The 19,833-nt window shown below is 40.2% G+C and overlaps 4 protein-coding genes across 7 annotated transcripts; 1 reads left to right on the top strand and 3 right to left on the bottom strand.

Annotated features, from left to right (window-relative positions):
- Positions 1 to 75: 75 nt before the first annotated feature.
- On the top strand, positions 76 to 2,372 carry LOC108603354 (parafibromin). 4 transcript variants are annotated; one of them, XM_017992092.1, is made up of 6 exons: positions 76 to 178; positions 233 to 477; positions 560 to 1,694; positions 1,755 to 1,917; positions 1,978 to 2,119; positions 2,180 to 2,371. In XM_017992092.1, exons 2-6 carry the CDS (start codon positions 347 to 349, stop codon positions 2,214 to 2,216), a joined length of 1,608 nt encoding a protein of 535 aa, XP_017847581.1. In that variant the 5' UTR covers positions 76 to 178; positions 233 to 346; the 3' UTR covers positions 2,217 to 2,371. The 4 variants fall into 4 exon arrangements, with proteins under 4 accessions (XP_017847581.1, XP_017847582.1, XP_017847580.1 ...); XM_017992093.2 differs by having other exon boundaries at positions 95 to 178; positions 279 to 477; positions 2,180 to 2,372; XM_017992094.1 differs by lacking the exon at positions 76 to 178 and adding an exon at positions 202 to 218 and having other exon boundaries at positions 279 to 477; positions 2,180 to 2,372.
- A 72-nt stretch (positions 2,373 to 2,444) lies between these two features.
- LOC108603355 (protein NOXP20) lies at positions 2,445 to 4,158 on the bottom strand. Its single transcript, XM_017992095.2, has 3 exons — positions 3,224 to 4,158; positions 3,010 to 3,158; positions 2,445 to 2,954 (listed from the first exon to the last, which is right to left on the bottom strand). The coding sequence occupies exons 1-3, from the start codon at positions 4,103 to 4,105 to the stop codon at positions 2,549 to 2,551; spliced, it is 1,437 nt and encodes a 478-aa protein (XP_017847584.1). The 5' UTR covers positions 4,106 to 4,158; the 3' UTR covers positions 2,445 to 2,548.
- Positions 4,159 to 10,867: 6,709 nt separating this feature from the next.
- Positions 10,868 to 12,133, bottom strand: LOC108601952. The gene has a single exon (XM_017989937.1). The coding sequence runs from the start codon at positions 12,046 to 12,048 to the stop codon at positions 10,939 to 10,941; it is 1,110 nt and encodes a 369-aa protein (XP_017845426.1). The 5' UTR covers positions 12,049 to 12,133; the 3' UTR covers positions 10,868 to 10,938.
- A 2,007-nt stretch (positions 12,134 to 14,140) lies between these two features.
- Positions 14,141 to 16,138, bottom strand: LOC108601951 (intraflagellar transport protein 56). Its single transcript, XM_017989936.1, has 5 exons — positions 16,122 to 16,138; positions 15,916 to 16,065; positions 14,924 to 15,856; positions 14,401 to 14,861; positions 14,141 to 14,339 (listed from the first exon to the last, which is right to left on the bottom strand). The coding sequence occupies exons 1-5, from the start codon at positions 16,122 to 16,124 to the stop codon at positions 14,141 to 14,143; spliced, it is 1,746 nt and encodes a 581-aa protein (XP_017845425.1). The 5' UTR covers positions 16,125 to 16,138.
- Between the last annotated feature and the right edge of the window lie 3,695 nt (positions 16,139 to 19,833).

Genomic DNA, 19,833 nt, shown 5'->3' with positions numbered 1-19,833 from the left:
TTGCTCACAATGCTGCCGGTACATTTGTGCGATATTTACTGCAGCTGGTATCGGATATAGGTATTTTAAGGTGACAATTTGAGTATCGATAACTATAAGGTTGCCACACTTCGGAAGGTATCGAGCGTTTAAGTTTGACAGCTGCTTGTAAGAAGAAGAGGCAAACATAATTCGCGATGTGAGAAATTGAAAATTTTGTAATGAAAAGCTGATATTAAGTTGTGCTTTCTAGTTACTAAGGACAAGAAGTTACTGAAAATATTGTTATATTAATTTAGAGTGTGCAGGCGAGCAGTACTTCTCAGGGATTAAAACTCGTGGGCCGTAATCCAATCACAGCACAAAAATGGCGGATCCACTGAGTCTTTTGCGGCAGTACAACATAAACAAAAAGGAGATAATTGAGCGTGATAATCAAATAATATTCGGCGAATTCTCCTGGCCCAAGAGTGTTAAAACAAACTATCTCAAATATGGGTAAGTTGGCGCTAGCGCAGTGCATGTAATTACACTAGAAGAATATTTGCCAACGTCAATGCGTATTTTGCAACATTTTCAGCTCTGGCAAGAAGGGCGCTCCACGTGAATATTACACGCTGGAGTGTCTATTGTATTTGCTCAAAAATGTTTTGCTGCAGCATTCGGTGTATGTGCGTCAGTGTGCTGCGGAGGATATACCAGCTGTGAATCGTCCGGATCGTAAGGAACTGCTTGCTTATCTCAATGGCGAGTCCACAACCTGCGCCAGTATTGATAAGAGTGCACCGTTGGAGATACCCACACAGGTGAAACGCGCTGCCGAAGGCGAAGCTGTCAGCGGTGAAACAGCTGCCAAGAAAGCGCGCTTTGAAGAGACACAAGTGCAAAAGGTGCGCGAACAATTGGCAGCGCGCTGGGATGTTAACCAAAAGGAGACTGCTGTCAATATGGACAATATCAAGTCGCTGTCGGAGACCATGTCTGTGGAAAAGATTGCTGCTATTAAAGCAAAGCGCTTGGCCAATAAGCGAACCACCATTAAACGCACGGACAATGAGGACGCAATGGGCACAGATTTACGCGCCATACTTGACTATGATGTGGATTCTACCAAGGACATTATAAGTCGCGAGCGGCAATGGCGTACACGTACTTCCATACTACAAAGCACTGGCAAACTATTTGCAAAAAACATATTTGCCATGCTGCAAGGAATTAAGGCGCGCGAGGAGGGACGCAATCGTCCGCAGCAGCCGAATCCCATAAAAATGCCTGAGCCGACGCGCATTGCCAAGCCGCAGCCACAGCTCTCACAGTACAATCGTTACGATCAGGAACGTTTCAATCGCCAGAAAGAGGAGACTGAAGGTTTCAAAATTGATACGCTGGGTACGTATCATGGCATGTCGTTGAAGTCGGTGACGGAGGGCTCATTGGCGCAGCGCAAGGCACAGGCAAATATGCCGCTGGGCGCCGCAACCGCTGGACGCGTAGCAGCCACCAAGGAGCTGTTGCCCACGGCACAGGCACGTCAACTGCCACCAAACGGACCACAAAAGCGACCTTCACGTACACCTATTATTATTATACCGTCTGCCAATACAAGCCTTATAACTATGCTGAATGTCAAGGATATACTGCAGGAGCTACGCTTTATGAGCACCGCAGATAAAAAGCTACAAGGCTGCCAGCGTGAATCGGAAGTCTTACTGCAGGTAAATTGACAATCTACTTGCAATAGAAAAATAATTTATAAATTTTCATTTTACTTGCAGCGCAAGCGCAACAATCAAACGGTTTCTTATCGCGTTATAGACAACCCTATAAAGTTATCTCAACAGGACTGGCAGCGTGTTGTGGCAGTTTTTGTTATGGGCCCACAATGGCAATTCAAAGGGTGGCCCTGGGATGGCAATCCCGTTGAAATATTCTCAAAAAGTTAGTTTGGCAAAGCAAAATTCAAATATAATTATATTAATTGCTTAATATCTTTGGCAGTTTGCGCATTTCATTTGTGCTTTAGTGAGCTAAAACTGGATGCGAATGTGGAGCGCTGGTCGGTAACGTTATTGCGCCTTTCCCAAAACAAAAGACATTTGGATCGTGCAGTACTCAGCAAATTTTGGGAAACTCTGGACAAGTGAGTCGAATTGAATTAAGTGCATTTGAAGCACCACTAACTTTTCCTATTCTCTTACAGATATATGCTAAAGTATAAGCCTGATTTAAGATTTTAACATCTACATGCGCAGCACTTTTAAGAGAGAGCTTTGTTATTTTGGCCCGTACGCTGTAGCTTGGCTATTCAAGCAAATAGTTTGTTTCAATTTGTACAATGTAAACTGAGCTACTTTAATAAGTATATATATAATTTGTAGAATTAGTTGTAATAAAAAGTTATAAGACACAAGTTATGTTGTGTGTGGCTTCACAATTAACGTTAGCGGAATGTTTATCACATGTAGAGAATTCATTTTATATTTTTACAAAATAGCGCACAAAAACAAGCAAAACAAAGAAATAGAAAGTTAGAACAAATATATGTAATAATGCTTGTGACAATTGTGGTCTAAACAGCGCCCATTTGTAGTATGGGCGTAAATAGCTTGTAGGCCTGCTCGATATACTGCACGGCGCTTAGCATTTCAGCGAAAAGTGTATTAACGCGAGTCTTGCAGTCCTCTTGTTCGGTTGCATCCTCTGCTGCAGTCTTACCGCTTAAAATATTTGCGTACCGTTGGGTTAAGCCTTGCAAGTGTCCATTGAATTGCTTGCAAAGCTGCACAATGCTGTCCACTTCATTGGCGGTGCTGTGATGTGGCTTTACCAGCAGCAGCTCGGCAATTTTATGCAATTTGCACATTTCTAAAGCGCATGCTTCACTTAAAGCATTTATACTCCTTGCATAAGCTTCCTCCAGATCTGCAGTACTCGCCTCCTCCGAGCTGAGCCAGCTATGCGACTTCGTCCAGTGACTAAAATTAATAATGATTGGCATCACAAGGAGGCATATATAGTATTCAAGCTTACTTTGTCACATCATCGAACTTAATCTCCACCTCTGCATCAACAATGGTTTCCAGTAGACGCTCGTTGAGCTCAGCAGCTTCATAATCTCCTTCGCTTTCACATTCCAAGTTCTCCATATCAAGAAGCTCCTTGACCTCGCTTATAGTTTCCTGTAAGTTAAGTGTACATTGTTCCGTCAGTTCTTAAACGTTTCACTTATAAAAAGTGATCCCACCTGCAGTTCACTTAGTGCTTGCCCACTCACTGCTTCAAGCAGTGTATCGAGCTTGAGACGCGACTCCTTAGACAAGATTTCTAGCGCTTCATAATGCACCAAGCCGCAGTAGTTCTCAAAAAGTACATCGAAACGCAGTTGTGCCTTTTTCTTTTCCAGCTGCAGTTGCTGCATTGATTGTTCCATTTGGTCTGCATCCTTCTTAGCTTCTAACAGCACTGCACTTAGGTTTGGCTTATTCGCATCAAGTCCCAAGAGCTTGCGCTTATTCATTAATTTGGGATCATTCTCTTGTAGTATGTTCATGGTCTTTTTGCCAATGCCCTCAAGTGTATCCAGACCTGTGTTCAGCACCTTGCTCCCCAGAGTTGTTACTATGCCCAGATTAAAGGCAGCTCCACTGGCTGATTCAGGTTCCTGCTCTTGCTCAGTTTCCTCCACTTCTGTCTTTTCGGTACTTATTTCCTTGGCGGCAGCCTCGGCAGCATTCATGCGCGCCAGTTCTTCAGGATCGGGCACGCCAATTATTTGATTGAGCCCCTGGTTGACCTGCGTAGTTATGTTGCCCAATCCTTCAGTCGCTGTGCTCAGCACAGAGCTTAGCTTACTACCCCATAATCCCCAGCCAGACCCAGCTGACGACGCACTGGGAGATGTCACTGGCGTTGTTGTTACTGCGACTGGTGTAGCAACTTGTGGCACTGAAGGCTCCGCTGCTGCTCCTTTTGCGTTGCCAATTTTGTTATTTTTGATCATTGTTTTCTCCACCACTTCCGACTGGGGCTGCTGTGGCTCCACATGCACAAATTTGTCGTCGTCACCATCGCCCCAGTCATCCCAATCATCATCACTTTGATTCCAGCCATTATCTTCTTTTGACATTTTTGTTTAAGTCGTACACGTCGTATATTTTATATTCTTTCTTTCCCTTTTTCCACCCTGTTTCAATAGGCTCGATTATATTTCTGCTCGATAAGTAGCTATCGTTATCTACGAAAACAGTGTTAGATAACTTGGAAATTTGAATTTACAAATTAACGGCTTAACATTATTAGCCTAATGAAAATGCAAAAATTATATATAGCGGCATAAATTTAATAAATTAAAAAAAAAAAAAAATAGTTACTTTACATACATGCTATGCTAAGAAATGAAATTGAGCTAAAGCAATTGACCTATATAGGATTAAATTTCTTGAGTCTCCTTCCTTCAAGACAACAATTGACTGTTGCTCTTATTAGAAATACATAAATTATGGGAGAAGCTCATGTCACCAGTGCGTTTGGAATGCCCAACATGGCTTCCGCTTCGATGCCTTGGTATTTACACACACATTTAAACGTATATACATACATACATACATACATACTTGTACACAAGCACACAATTTGATGTTCAATGCATACAAATTGAATTGATATTAGTTCGTAAAATATTTAGGCATTATAACAACATACATATGTATGTATGTAAAATGTACGTGTATATGTAGGTGTTGGACATGCTTTGCTGTTGTATTGTAGTGTGTGCAAATATTTTCTATGCAAATTATAAGTTATAGTTGAAAGTATTTTTATATAAATATAGTTTATTGAAGTTATGAATATTTTTAATGTATATTATTTTATTTATGTATGTTCAAATTACTAATTGTATGGTAGAAAAGCTATAAATTTAATGAGCACAATCAATAATTTCCATTAGCCATTTTAAATACGCTTTTAAATGTTCGTCTAAGCTTAATTTATAGACTCAACAAAAACATTTAAAAATTAAAACCATAGAATATTTTTCGTTGTGCATAAAGCCAAATCAAATGCCAGCTGGCAAATGAGCATACTCACTCTCACACCTACACATGAGTAAACACACACAGACACACACACACACGCACAATTTGTGTACGAATCAGAAGCTCTAACCGTTTCTTCGTATTGTGCCTCAGCTAACAGTGCTCATAAATTAGAAACGAACACTAACAAAATTCGGTCGTCAAGCAAAAGTTTTGCTCGATGCTAACCAGCATATAAATTTGACAGCAACGCAAAATTAACAAACCAACACAATTTACCTAGAACTCACACATACCTATGTACATACATACATGCATACAGCTGCACACCTTGGCAAAAACAAAGAATTTTCATAAACTTCTTGCTGCGTACCTCCAGACATTCGCACACACAGACAGTTTCTCTCCTTTTATCTCTCGCACAGAACCACACGCATATTTCGTCAAGGAAGCTGCCATAAAATGCGTATAGCCAGAATTTATCTTCAAGCAAAGCGTGGGTATAACCACAGCCACACTAAAAAAAGAAAGTTAGAATGTAGTAGAACAGTTGAGAGCGGTAGAAGGAGAGTGGTAGCATAGCCAGTGCAGTCATATGATTAATTTTTTAATTAAAAATTGCTAGAATAGCATGCGTGCAAACATAACATTTTCTCAGCAATTACCTTAACCGCTAATATGTTGCTGCAGCGGCAAATGGAAAAAGCGGCAACTGCTGTTAATTAAGTATACGCCGCGTTTGACACAGACAAACTTGTGCTAGTTCATTTTTCATTCTTACTTACCTAAGTAGCATTTGTAATTTGCTTGCTATGCCAATAGCAGCAACAGACCTTTGATTTAGATGCAAATTTACTCGTAAATAGCACCAGACAGGTGCAATAGAGACAGATACAGTTATACAGACAGAGACTGGGACAGAAACTCAAATGCCGCACTCTGGGCAAAATAATTGCATGTTCAGTAACTTTGCTAGCTCTTGTTGCCCCAAAATTAAATGTAATATTGTCTAATGCACAAAGCCTGCACAGCTACATTGATAGCTGTAGTTTTAAATTAAATATGGTTGTTACACTCTGTCGAGTGTAATTAAATCTTTAGATGTTTGAGGCTAGGTGAGAGAACTAATGCAATAAAATATGTACCGAATATAATCATAAGCATGTTCTAAAAATGGCTGTGCTATGATTATTTTTACACCCATTTGAATATGCACACACTTAAGTAGGCACTGATGAAACATAATTGAGACTAAAAGCATAAGCTTATCACCGCTTAAGCAACACAAAGCAGCAGCTTTAAGAACACACAAACACACACTTAATATGGAAAGGTCTTCAAGTGAATGTTTGTGTCTTGCTGTGAAAGCTGAAAGCTTTGTCGTTTTTAGCCCACAAGCAAGGCTTACTTGTTATTGTTGTTGTTCTTGTTGGTATTGATACCTCAACTTCTGCTCAGGCAATAACACACACACAAAAACTAGACAAGGGAACCCTTTTGGCAAATCCCTCAACACTAACGTGTATCTTGTATATATACATATATGTGTATATTGTATGCTATTTTTGTTCCTGCTTGGGAGCTACTAGCTGATGACAATAAAGCAAACTCCAGCTGTTTATTAACATGTCTCTTTGTCAATATATCAGTGTGTGTGTGTGTGCTTATGTTTATATAGATACTATTTATACGCAGTTGTAGCCGTTGTTGTTGTTGTTGTTGTTGCCGATAGGCGAGCGGGGTCTGCTGCTGTCTCTTTACCAGCTTCGTCTTACAAGTGAAAAATTTCTTTAGGCCAAAGTGTGCATTAAGAAGATTGTTTTACTATTGTTGTAATACGCACACAGACCCACACAGACATGGATACCGAAAATACCTTAACTACATGACAGCCTACTATATAGAGAACTTGCCTGCAGCTTGTCTACCCACTTGACGCTGGGGCTCTTTTCACAGCTGTATTCAACAAAAGGATTCAAATTTCATTAAATCTCATACAAAAGTATCAAAATGCCATTGTTGTCGTGCCACACACACAATCACCCATTGCACTTATACAAACTGCTTGCTTGCCTGCTCCTCCGGCCTGCCCCCTCCTCCCACAATTCTGTCTGATGTTTGAGCAGCACCGACACCAATGGAGTGCCATCTACACACGTTCTGGCTGCTTGTTACATATCGGTAACTGCTTTTACATTTGGGCCTTTTATTCGATTTACGTTTCTGAGTTGCTCAAATTTGTTTAATGCTTGTGAGCATGTGTGTGTGTGTGAGCTTAGTGCACATCATTGATCGCTATCAGCTATAATGGCAAACTTAATAGAGTAGATAACACTGGGTTGCAGCAAAAAAGCAAAAAACAAAAGTGAAATCAGAAAATTTCTGCAAGTGTTTGTCGATTATCGCACACCAACAGACAAAACATTCAACTTAAGCTTAAGCTGTCGTATAAAGTAAGCTAATAAATAAGCTTTGAAATTTAGAGAGTAAGCTAGGGAGCAAACGACAATCTTTGACCTTATAGATGGAGCATAAATGGTTAAGCAGGAACCCTTGCATTCTTATTGTAGAGGTTCCAAAAATAAAAGTACATTTTTAGCTAAGTAATTTAATATAGTTTTACAAGTCACTCTACTTAACTTTCTTTCTGAGGTAATTTCGGCTAATTTGAATGGTTATGGCAAGGTTAAGTTGGCAATTTGTTAAATAACTTTAAACTTCTATTTATATATCCAACGGTAGCAATTAACTAGCTGTCGCTCGCTCTTATTTCCTTGAGCTGTCAGCAACTTGTGCGTCGCTTTTAATTTATATACACTAATTTACACACTTTGGCAAATTTGAAAGTCTACTTAGCGGCTGACATCGCGTTACGCATACGCACCGTTGCAATTATTTCAATCAAGTGTGTCGCAAGTGTCGTAAACAGCCTCAAAAATGTGCGGGTGTGTGCCTAATCAGCCACCCGCTTGGCAGCAAACAATTTCAGCCATGTCTCTATCGTTATAACTTTTGCCAAAAGCAAACTTTTCAAATTGCTTTCGCATTAAAAATCACTAAAATACATTTTGCTCAACGCAAAATGGCGACACTGACGACGCACGTGTGTGTGTGTGTGTGTATTTGTTTACGTTAAGTGTCATTAAGCTTTTGCCAACTCATCTGCCTGCTGCCTGGATTATTGCTAAAAGTTAAGGCATTCACTAGTGTAAGCCTTAAAATTTAAAGTTCACTTCAGTGCAGTCTACTCTTGTGTGGCACAAACAATCTGCTCACAATTATCAAGTCATGTGCTCAAATTGCCAAACAAACTTGACCACATCACAATTGTTGCAAACAATATCTGTGCTTGAGAGCCATAAGCTCATAAGGTTGCTAATTCAATTGGCAAAACGAAACCGCAAATCATTGGCTCAATTTATTGATGAAAATATGCAAATATTCATAACTGCATATAGAACTTAAGTCGTGCCGAATAAACAATTAAATATTATTTAAAACCAAGGCGTGTATTGCAGCTGCCATTTATGTGCAACCGAAAGTAACTTGCAACATGTGGCTGCTCATATCAATAGCCCACAGTCGGTAAAAATGCAATTTTAATTAGCCGAACGTGCGACAAACGCACGTAGCATGCATAACCGCAAGATGGCGCTGCAATTAGGCAACTCGTCGCCCCACACTCTGTTGGCATCCAGTCAGCTCCAGCATAAGCATCAGCGTCAGTCGCATGCAGTCACTTAGTCACTGCAACGTGCTGCTTGCGCCAAACAAAATTATGTGGCCAACGTTATACTGCGGGCTGGAGCATGTCCTTGTCCATATCCTCGCACTACGCTCAACAGCAGCCGCAGCAGCAGCAGCTGTTTGCCAGTCGTTTGTTTTGCAATGCCCAAATTACTTTATCGATTTGTACGTTTGTACAATTTGGCGTTGTGCATATATTACGGCTTGGGGTTTTGTGGCCAGGGTGCTCCAACTGGTCACTGTGCGCTATAGAGCGACCACGCTAACGAGCCTCATTAGTGGCATGCGTGGCATTGACGTTGGACTGACGACGACATTGGCGTGCTCGCCACGTTGACATGTGAGCACTACGAACGTGATTTCTTATTGCAATCAACAAATGATGATTGCACTTGCGCTGCCAGCAGCACCCCATCTACCCTTTCATCAATTAATAATCTTTTAGAATATACTGACAATAAAATAATAATAATAAAAACTCATTTAAGTTAAACAGTAGTTTAAAATTAAAAAAATTAGAAAATAGATATTGATGTTGATTTGGGCTTCAGTTCAACTCACTTAGCTTTCTTTATTTGAAGTATACAATCTTTTAAATTTGTATATGTCGGAGACTGATTAGTAGTTTCACCTAGTTGGTATCGTTACTTTTGTAGCTGGCCATATTTAATGAACTTGTTTTTTACATATAGATATATAGAGCGAAACGAACCTCCGCGGCAAGTCTTACTCGACCAACATCGCAAAGGAAAAGACGCAAGTTTTACCGTGTCACTCTCTGGAGCCAACTTTACGTTGCTCAGCTGTCATTTTTGTCATTAGGAGACCATTCCTCCTTTTCCATCACTGACAGCTCTAGTTCCAATATAACTAACAGTACGCGCGTATTTCAAATGCAAGACAATTCGCATTCTCCGACATATACAAGAGATCAGCTAAGTTTTTTTGTCATTTACTTTTTTGGTCGAGATGCAAGGTTTCTATTCGAAAGAGGCAAATTGAACAATTGTTGTGTATCAAAAATAACCCTAGAGTCTCCTATCAGAAGATCCAAAAATTCAGCATTCCACAGCCAGTACAGTCGTAATTGTCTAATGTATGTATTTCGGGACCTAGGAAAAGATTCCGACAATACGCTGTTTGTCTCTTTATTTAGATACTTAGCTCTGTCCTTCACGCTTATTACTATGCTATACTAAATTAATATCTATCTATTTATCTATTAATATCTATATCTTAAGGTTCTGTATTATAATCTCATAATTTGTACACCGTGGACAGTCTTTATTATAATATTCCAAAATTTTCATAGTATAATGTCATAAAAATAATGGATAATAATTATGAAATCTGTTCAATTTGTTGTTGCATAAAAATGCATAAAAATCAACACAGACTTAATTGCCTTTTTAAATTGATAGCTGCATCGAAATTCAATTTTCTTCAACATACTTAATTTTTTATTAACCCACCATCAACATATGTATTTAATATGCGAAGCTCAGCTGCCAGCAATTAGTATTCTGACCCTCAGTAGTGGGGCACGGCAGGCGGGGCAATGAATACAGCAATGAAATTAATATGGCAATGCAGCTGCCTGCAACTGTAAGTACAACTGCAACCCAACTGCCTGCTGTCTGTCAATTGTGCGGCATTAATTTGACAGGCGGATTCTTAACACTATGAATTACACGACCAATAACTCAATATTATGACAATTTGCAACAGCCGAGCCGTCATGGCAACAAGGTGTGCACGACTATGACTATTGTATCGACAACTAATGTACAACACAATGGGCTTCAATCAATTAATTAGGCAGCGAAAGCCCAAGGCTTTACGGCTAAATGGCGGCCTAATTGATTTGCTCCAGAGCTGATGGCTTAAGCCAATGGAGTGTGGATTACTAAACCGCCAACATTGTTTTGGGGATGTGCAGTAGAAAATGCGCCTAAATATCTTTACTATCCCGTACTTAGCATAAGCATGACATATTAAGGAGTGCCACAGAATTATCTCAAACCAAAAAGTAGTATTAATTAAAAATATCCTTAACCTTAAGACAATTTCAGTTCTGTGGCAGTTAGCATTGATGTAAATAGGTGTCTTATATACAAAGTCTTTATATTTAAAACTGTTTCACCAACTGTTACAAAAATAAAACGCTATGCACAGTCTAAAGATAATTATCGCTGTCGTAAAAGCTTTCCTCGTCACTCTCCAGCTTGATGGTGCTGATGATGGTCTCTGGACACTTGGGCTTGCTAACAGGCATTACCTTCTCATCTTCAGATTGATCTACAATACGCTGGGATTGGAATAGACCTCGCTTGCCTCGCTTCAGAAAGCGTTCCTTGACGCTGATGCTGGCACTAGCACTGGACGTTGGCTTAATCTTGGGCTTGGTTTCTTTTTCATATATTTGCAGTGGCTTGTACTTGGGCATGGGCTTGAAACGTTCCGCGGACGGACATTGACCCTCCTCGCCATGATTAGCTGCATAGGCCTGCTCAGGTGGCTCCTCCTCGCGATAGTAATAGCGTTCGGGTATATCTATAAAGGCGTCGCTGTTGTATTCCGAATCTACTGTAGAGCAGCTGCCATCTTCATCTGTGGGCTCTGATGCAGTCTTCGGCTGCGACTTCGGCAAAGTATTTGTTGCCTTTCTGGGCTTAACAGCTAATTTTCTTTGCTCTGTGGCTGGCTTCTTGCTGATAACCGTATTTGCTGTGGGCTTAACTGCGCTTGCCAACTGTTGACACACCTGCACTCTGGGCTTGAGTGTTATGCGCTTTTGAGCTGCGGGACGCGATATTAGTTTGCTTGCTTTCTTTTCCAACTTCAAGGCCACAGCTTGTGTTCTCTTCTTGGGCAACTTGCTGTCCGCCTTTGCAGTCGACTGCTGCTGCTGCTGGCGCAGTAACTGCAAAAGCACTGGCAAGTCCAGCTGCTTTTGGCCGACTTGCAGCTTAAGCTGCTGCCTCAACTTCTCGCGCGGCTGCACACTGATCGCGCTGCCCGTTTCCATAGCGAAGGTCTCTAGCGTGTGCTTAAAGCCATACCACTCAAAGTAGTCCACAATCAGCTCGTTCAGCTGTCGCAGCAGCCCACGCTGCTCCACATTGCCACCACAAAGTGTTGCATCCTTGTCGAGCTTCAGCTGACCGCGCAGCAGCTGCAACACCTTTACATGCAGCGCGCTGCGCAGCTCGGCGTAGGTGCCATTTTGCTCAAACTCTTTTTTGAGACTCTTTTCCATAAACTGCGCGTACGTATTGTCCTCCATTTTTGCTGGACAAATTTAATTTTTATTCATAGAAATTTGATTTACACTGAGAATAAATTTGAAATGAACGCCACACAAATTTGAGTTCAAATTGATTGTGAGGCTTCGAGCTTCTCTGCTTGTTGGTGGGAAAAGCCTACTTAGCTAGATATAGAATTCTATGCTGTCTAAGAAGTTTCTCTTTTGTATTAAAGGTCGTTAATCATGCGGCTAACGCATACATTAAACAACTTTTCCGTCTACTTAAGACAACGCAGTCCAACTAACAGTTGGCAGGAGTTGAGCAGCAGCCTTGAGATGCGCAAGGAGAGGTTGCAAATTTAAATTGAAAATTGTTTAGCGCAGCGTAAATTTGGTGTAAAAAATAATTGTTCTTCAGTTGGAAATAATCAAGTTAGCTCGTGCCTTTGTTTCTTCTACTTTGCAATAGAAACTCTGCCTAATTAAATTTTAGCTAAAAGTCTGCTTTAAGTTGACGATAAAGGCCGCCAGAGTGCGCTGGTTACTGCCAGCTGCACTTGCTTTTTACCGTTGTCGTTGTCGCCGTTGCTTTTGCCTGTATCAGTTGCAAAATTTATTGCACTTAATGGAATTTAAAAGTTTGTTTACTTGAGCAACTTGGGCGCCCAGGTAAAGTCACCATTTTGCCAACCTACGGCATGTTAGTATATACATAGTATATATATAGTATGCGTGTGTGTGTGTGCTTGTGAGTGTGCGTCTGTTAACGATAATGCCATTTAAATGAATTTATGTTTAAGCGATAATCATGCAAATTAATAGTTTCGCAAACACTTAAAAAGAAACTTGCATTTGACATGCCAAGCAGCGAGCTGAAAAATATATACAAAACTTTTTGGCATAAAAACTACATTTTCAAATAGACAGAAAACTTTTGCTGCATGGCGCTGAACTTAGCAATTGAGCTTAAGAAATATTTAATAATTATTTTATTGTGTTTTTTCTTGTTCACGAACTTTTCGTTGCTTTTAATACTATAATGGAATTGTTAAAGTGCGCTAGAGCAGCTGCCTGATTTATAGCCTGTAAAAAGTTTTTTGTATGCAAAATTAAACAAAAAAAAAACCAAAAAATAGCAGCCACAGCTTTAAGTTAAATGCATTTGCTGTTTAAATATTTGTGCTACTAATTAGCAAAAGTGTTGCCAAAAATACAAAAGCAAAGCGAACGTTTTAGCAAAATGCTGCGCCATTTCCGGTTTATCTCTAGCGTTCTTTTATTTTATTTCAGTCTTTTTTTTTTTTTTTTGGAAACAAAGCCAATTAGACAAAATGGCTGCGACACATTTCCGCTGGTTGGACTCTTAACTTGAGCCTCATGCGTTTGCTATAAATGTTTACTTTGTGTAGGGTAATTGCAACTAGAAGAGAAAGTTGCTGAAATTTTTTAGTTAAAGTTGAACCAAAAAAATATTGTATATATTAATTTTGGTAATAGAGAATAATTATTTCGTAGCGCTTATATGAAAGGTGCACTCACCTTTTAAATGAAATATATATAAAGATTTGTTTAAAATAATATCGAACTGTATTTTATAGTATATCTGGGCTTCGCTATGTTTTGGTTCCATTTATTTTTGTTGCTGCTGCGTATTGAGTCTTGTGCCTTGTTGTTATTACCGACACACTTTCAGCATTTTGCTAATCGCATTAATTATGCGTCGCTCTCAGTTGCTGCTGGGCCTTTTGTGCTGCAGGCAAATGGCCAACAAAATTGAACAAAGGCAAACTGCAGGCAGTTCAAAGTGAGACAGAGACACAGGGAAAGAAAGAGAGAGAGAGAGAGACCAAGTGGCATGTAAATAGCTATAGCACTGGCATAATTGCCACACTGGGGAATTAAATGGAGCTCAAAGGCAACGTAGACATGGAAATATTAACAGAAGATGGCATTTGATTTAATTAATTATCAATTAGTTTTTGGAAAATTATTATGGCAGCAACTTTATAAAGTTTTGCTTCAATGAAAACATTTGCAGCAGCAAGCAGCGAGCAGCAAATAAATATTGATAAATTTCTATTAAATTAATTAGCAAGCATGCAGATTAATTGCTTTTGCACAAGATATTTGTTTATTTAAAGCTGTTTATGTGCTTTCTTATGGTCTTAATCATCCCGTCCGCCTGCGTATTCGAGGATTCACGCAGCAGGCCTATGACCTCAGAGACGCCACCACCAGGACGTCCACGCTGTGATTTAGTGGCCAGTGCATAGAGCACGCCCGCACAAGCACCACGTTTGCCCTCCCAGTTCTCCGGACTTGGATCGAGTCTATGTCGAGTGTATAACATTTAATGAAAAGCGCATAGCTCACATTTCATATGCTACTTACTTCTCAAGCATATCAAATGCTTTGGCTGCTACCCAAAACTCCTCGCACTTGTAGCACTCGTTGGCAATCAGCTGCAATAGGATAAACGCCTCCGCATTGGTATCCCTGGTAATGAATACATTCCAGGCCAGTTCTGGATGTCCACAGTGTATGTGACACTTGGCCAGGATCATGCAGTATGTATGCTGATTCTTGATGTCCATATCATTGATTTGCAGCAACAGCTCCTCGGCCTCTTTGTAGTAGCCCGTGGCGCACTTGGCTTGGGCAAAGTTATAGTTGAATACATCATCGCTCACAAAGTAGCTGCGTATGGAGTTCATATAGACCAGCACCTCCTCGAACTGCTCGTAGAGAAAGAAAGCCGAAGCCATGCTCTGGCGACCTGGTATGGTGTCGCATTCCGTGGCCGAGCTGCCCACCAGATGCAGATTCTGCTGGGCCGTCTTTATGTGCTCCTTCTGTAAAACAGAGCAACACGCCTAAGTTAAAGGACTTAAGCCGAAGCTGTGCTTATACTAACCGAGCCCAGCTGCTGTCCCAGCGCTGCATGCACCACACCCTTGAGTATATACTCGTGTGGCGAGGTGGGCTGCAGTTCCTTCATCAGCGCATGCGCCTCTTGCACCTCACCCTGCTTCACATAGTATATGACCAGATTTAGACGCGCCTCGGGAACTATATTAAGCAGCGCAGGCAGCACACGCAGCGCACCTTCGCCATTGCGAAATACCACGAGATTGTGGCGTATAAGATCCGCACCAAAAGTGCCATTATCTGCTATGTTCTTAATCTCCTGCTCGGCCACGCGCCCGTTGAACAGGCGAAAGCGATTGCAGGCCTTCAAATTGATGGCAATGGTGCTATCGCCATGCTGATTAATATACACGTCCAGCACCTCTTGCGACATGTCGTAGTAGTCCAGTTTGTAGAAGCACAAGGCCAAATACACATTGATGGCCATGTAGTCCTTGTTGTCCACCAGCACGCGCTTGTAGACATCAATGGCCTCCTGATAATGTGCGCGCATATAATGCATCGAGGCCAGGCTGAGCTGCTGCTCGACGCTTTTTGTGTCTAGCAGCGTTTCCAGCAGCTCGGCCCACTGCTGATCGTTGGCCAGCTTGTGTGCCAAATGGAAAAGCAAGCGTTGCTTGAGCGGCGACGTGCTGGCTATGCTCGCCATTAGCTGCTGTGCCTCCTCGTACAGTCCCAAATAAAACATGCACACGGCTATGTTCAAATCGAAGTGCTCTGGCTCTGGCTCTGGCTCTGGCGCTGTTTGTCGTTGTTTGATGGCCTGATATTGATTGAGCGCCTGCTGATAGTCGCCCAAATGAAAATTGCAATAGGCCATCCATTGTTCAATTTGCAATTGTTGTTGCAACTTCTCTGCTGTGCCACTTGCTGCTGCTGCTGCTGCTGCCTCCTCCTCCTCCTGTTCATCATTGGCGTACTGCGTGGAGATAGAGCTTTGGCTTAGGTCAGAGACTTGCCAGTGCAACTGCAACTTACCTCTAGATAGGCTCTGGCACCTGTGTAGTCACGACGCATGATAAAATCCTCCAGCGTGGCGGGTGCTGCTGCTTTCCGCTGCTGTTGCATGCCACCGCCACTGGCCAAATGCCTAGAGCTCGCCGAGTCCGTTTTGCCACGTGAAAGTATCTGTGCAACAACAGCCAAGTCAGCTACAAATATTTTTGCTATTTTCTTTAGCTTACCATTATTCTTTCTTTCTTTAACAAAAAAAAAAAAGAAAAAGCGTCTTTTTCTTGCCGCTTTAGAGTCTGTTGTGTTTGTTGAGTTTGCCTGCCGGTGCTTGGTTACCGTTACGTTTTGCGTTTACGTTTTACGGTTGCTTGGCAACCTACATGGCGTCAATAAAGCACTTGCCACACATGACTGCACCCAGAGCCAACTGTTGCACGCACAAATGCAAATGTCATGCTCAATCCTTGGGCTATATTTTCTGTTTCTGTTTCTGTTTCTGCTTCCCTTTTCTGCTTGGGGTTTCTTCAAGCTGCAAATGCGTTATGTTTACACCCTTTTGCAGCTTAATGCGTCTTTCGTTGTCATGCGGGCTGCTTTCTTTCAAATTTTATTTTTACTAAAAAAAATAAAAAAAAACACCTTATTCTAATTTCGTATTTGAAAGCTTCAACAAATAAAAGTTTTGTTTCTTATTGAATACAAATTAGGTACAAGACTTTAATTTCTAAATAAAATTTAAAAATAAAAGTTAATCTCAATCTCTTTTGTTCCAGGAAGCGTATTATTAAATATTATTGACATATGTTTCTGTATATCCAAGGACTGCTTTCCGTTAAACTTTTAATGTTATTAGTGATTATAGAATTTTGTTTTTTTAAGTCAGGAAAGTTGACAACAAGTATTTGTTCTATAGTGGGTGCCTTGCCTGATTTTAATGCAAGAAATTTTTTTATATTTTAGAACAGAATAAGACATGCCAGCAACTTAACTTAAATAAAATAATATACTATAATTACTTAACCATATTCAATACACAATAAATAAATATTTGTAGTAACAAAACCCTACATATATTGTATAGAATGCTAGAGTATTGGTAAACTTACCAAGACTTTTCCCTCGTGCTTTCGTCTTAAGCTTAAAGCAGCAATGTGACTGGAATGCATTGCTGACACAGTTGACATGCATATGTATGTGTGCTTTGGCATGTATTTATAAGGCACAGAAAACTTCATAAATATGCTTACAGCCTCAAGAAATAAATGCGTACATCACTCAAAGCGCCTTTCCGTAAGCAATGCAATCTTGTTTTTATTTTTTGCATAGTTGCGTGCCTTATCTGTTGACACTGCAGAAATATGTTGCTTAACACGTATGCAAGATATTTCCTTTAAAGCATAGTTATGCAGTAATTCGAAGTAGATAAGGTCTATATTTGAAAAGTCTGTAATAAATATAATGTTATGTTTTCTTGTCAAGTGTGAGTAGGATATTCGAGTTAAAGATAATGCTTATCGGAAATCGAATCGTCGCGTGAAAAAAAAGGAAACTTTTGAGGATCGCTCAGACGCGATAGTGAGAGATGGAAATAGAACGCGTAGCTCTCGTTGAGCAGGAGTGTACTACCAATTTTATATTTTTTAATGCCTTACAGAATAAAAGTGTGCAAATTAAAATTCATTGTGACTGGCAAGAAAAAGTTTTGCATTAAAAGCGTCCTTTTTGAGCGATCATTCCTTAAATTTAAATTGCAACACTGCGCCAAATTTCGATAGGTCCATAGCCTATAACCGCCATAAAACTAATATGTTGAAAAAGTATAAATTAATCAGAAGTAAATTACAGCTTTGATTTTGGCAAAATAAGGAAAGCTACGTGTAAATAAAATGATTATAAATTTTATTTATTTACTAATACTTGGATGCAAGCATGTGTTTTCCTTGTTGACTTGCGCCACAATCTGACAACAAGAATTGAATATAAAAAGCTAAATAAAGCTCAACAAAATTTGTTTGCTGCCTAAAAAAAAGCGACGCAAGACAATATAACGTAGATCCTACAAAAAAATATCCTAGTATACATGCCGAGCGTATAGCGCACACAAATTGTGGATATTGTGGAAACAAATTTATTTTCAAGTGCTTGTGCAACGGTAACAAGTATTTGAATCATTTCTAGTTGTTTCTGTGTGTGTCTGTCTGTCTGTCTGTCTGTCTGTGTGTGTGCTGCTGTTGCTGCTGCTGCTGAGTTGTATATTCAGCGCGCGCCTTTGTTTATGCTACACTTTATTGCGCTTTTGCAATTTCGCGTTTCCGTTTCCTGTCAAATCAGCCATAAAAAGCAAGTTGCGAAGACCCGTGACACCGCGCGCCTATTACATTTCGCAGTCGAATAAACAATGCCAACATCATTTGCACCTCCTTCATTATGTGCCCTCGTTATTTGTCAAACAAATAAACAGCCGGGGTTTTGTTCGGGATGGGATGGATGCATAGTATGGGCTGGAGTGGCATTGGGCATAGGGCTACTACGTGCGTTTGTCTTGCTACAGCCATGATTTTCCATCATTATCATTGCGCTCGTGTTTACATTCCTTCTTATTTTTCTGTTGTTTTTGTATTGCTACAGTTTCAAGTCAGGACTAGCAAGTGACAATTTATTGTCAGCTTCTTTGCTGCTACGTCTTCTCACGCTTGTTTTGCTTTTTTCCCTCTGTTTTCTTTTATTTTTTTGTGTGTGCTTTGTTTTTACACTTGAGTATTTGCATTGCCTCTTACTGTATTCATCTGCTGCTTGGGCAAACTTGTTTTGCTTTTGCCTCTTTAGTTTCGGTTTTCGTATTTCTTTTCTTAACGTATTGGAAGTAAAAAAAATCACATGAAAATTGCAAACTTGCGAAATGAAGTGCAAAATTCAAACGGAAATTGAAATGGCAATGACAGAGTTGAGCTCTCTCGTTCCCTCTCACACACTCTGACGCTCTTGCTGCATTTTGCTCTTACTTAGTGCCTTTCCTGCCCTAGCTCAACACCATAGCCTGGGCACACGTTTCATATACAATACTAGAGTAGTTTTCGTAGACTTTCTTTTTACTTATTTCGTTGGCTCTACGAAAATAAACTTGAGCAAAATGGCGATTTTCTCAAGCGAAAACTAAACAGTTGAAATGCGAAAATAAATAAAAATGGACATTTTGCCGATTTATTGCTCAGCATGCTGAATATTTTTGTTGTTCGAGGCGAACTAAAGCTCAAGTGTTGAATGCCACTGAAGCATGCATAATAAGTGGACAATGTACTAAAGTTATGTTTATTGATAAATAAAGCTTAAACCAAAGCAATTGCATATGCGTTGATGTTGTTAAAATATTTTTCATACTTTTGGAGCACTGAAGTGTAGTGTTTACTTGAAGATTTATGGACTTAAATAATTGTACGATTTTATTTGTTTTTGACTGGCTGCACTCAACTATAATATGCACTTTGCTCGACATATTCCTTGAATATTCAAACTGCTAGCACAGATGTAAAGCAGTTGACTACAGTTGGACATACACCTCTCGAGATTGTGCACTTCGCTTATACATTGGCCTAAAGCTGTTGCTTCCTTTATGGAGCAAACTTGTTGAAATATCCATTAGATAATATCCGATTTGCTGTAACTAAGTGTTCATAGCTGACTGTAGTTAGAGCTCTTATAAGGCTGGCCAAGAGTGCTAAATTTCCAAACTGGCAACTGTTGTTTGCAATTAGACGCAAATAATCAAAATTGTTTTTGCGGCTATGGGCTAATGTGCGCCATTTTCAAATTTGTTTAACATGCCCCAAATCACACACACACACACAGAGTGAGTGTACCACAGGCGGTAGTTCGAGTGAGCGCTGAGGTCCATGTGGCAATTGCATTATTGGTAAAATGTTGTTGGTAATTGTGTGAAATATT

Source organism: Drosophila busckii, chromosome 3R (assembly GCF_011750605.1).
Source record: "Drosophila busckii strain San Diego stock center, stock number 13000-0081.31 chromosome 3R, ASM1175060v1, whole genome shotgun sequence".
NCBI lineage: Eukaryota > Metazoa > Arthropoda > Insecta > Diptera > Drosophilidae > Drosophila > Drosophila busckii.
The sequence above is the reverse complement of the archived record's forward strand: the minus strand, read 5'-3'. Positions and strand labels throughout refer to the sequence as shown.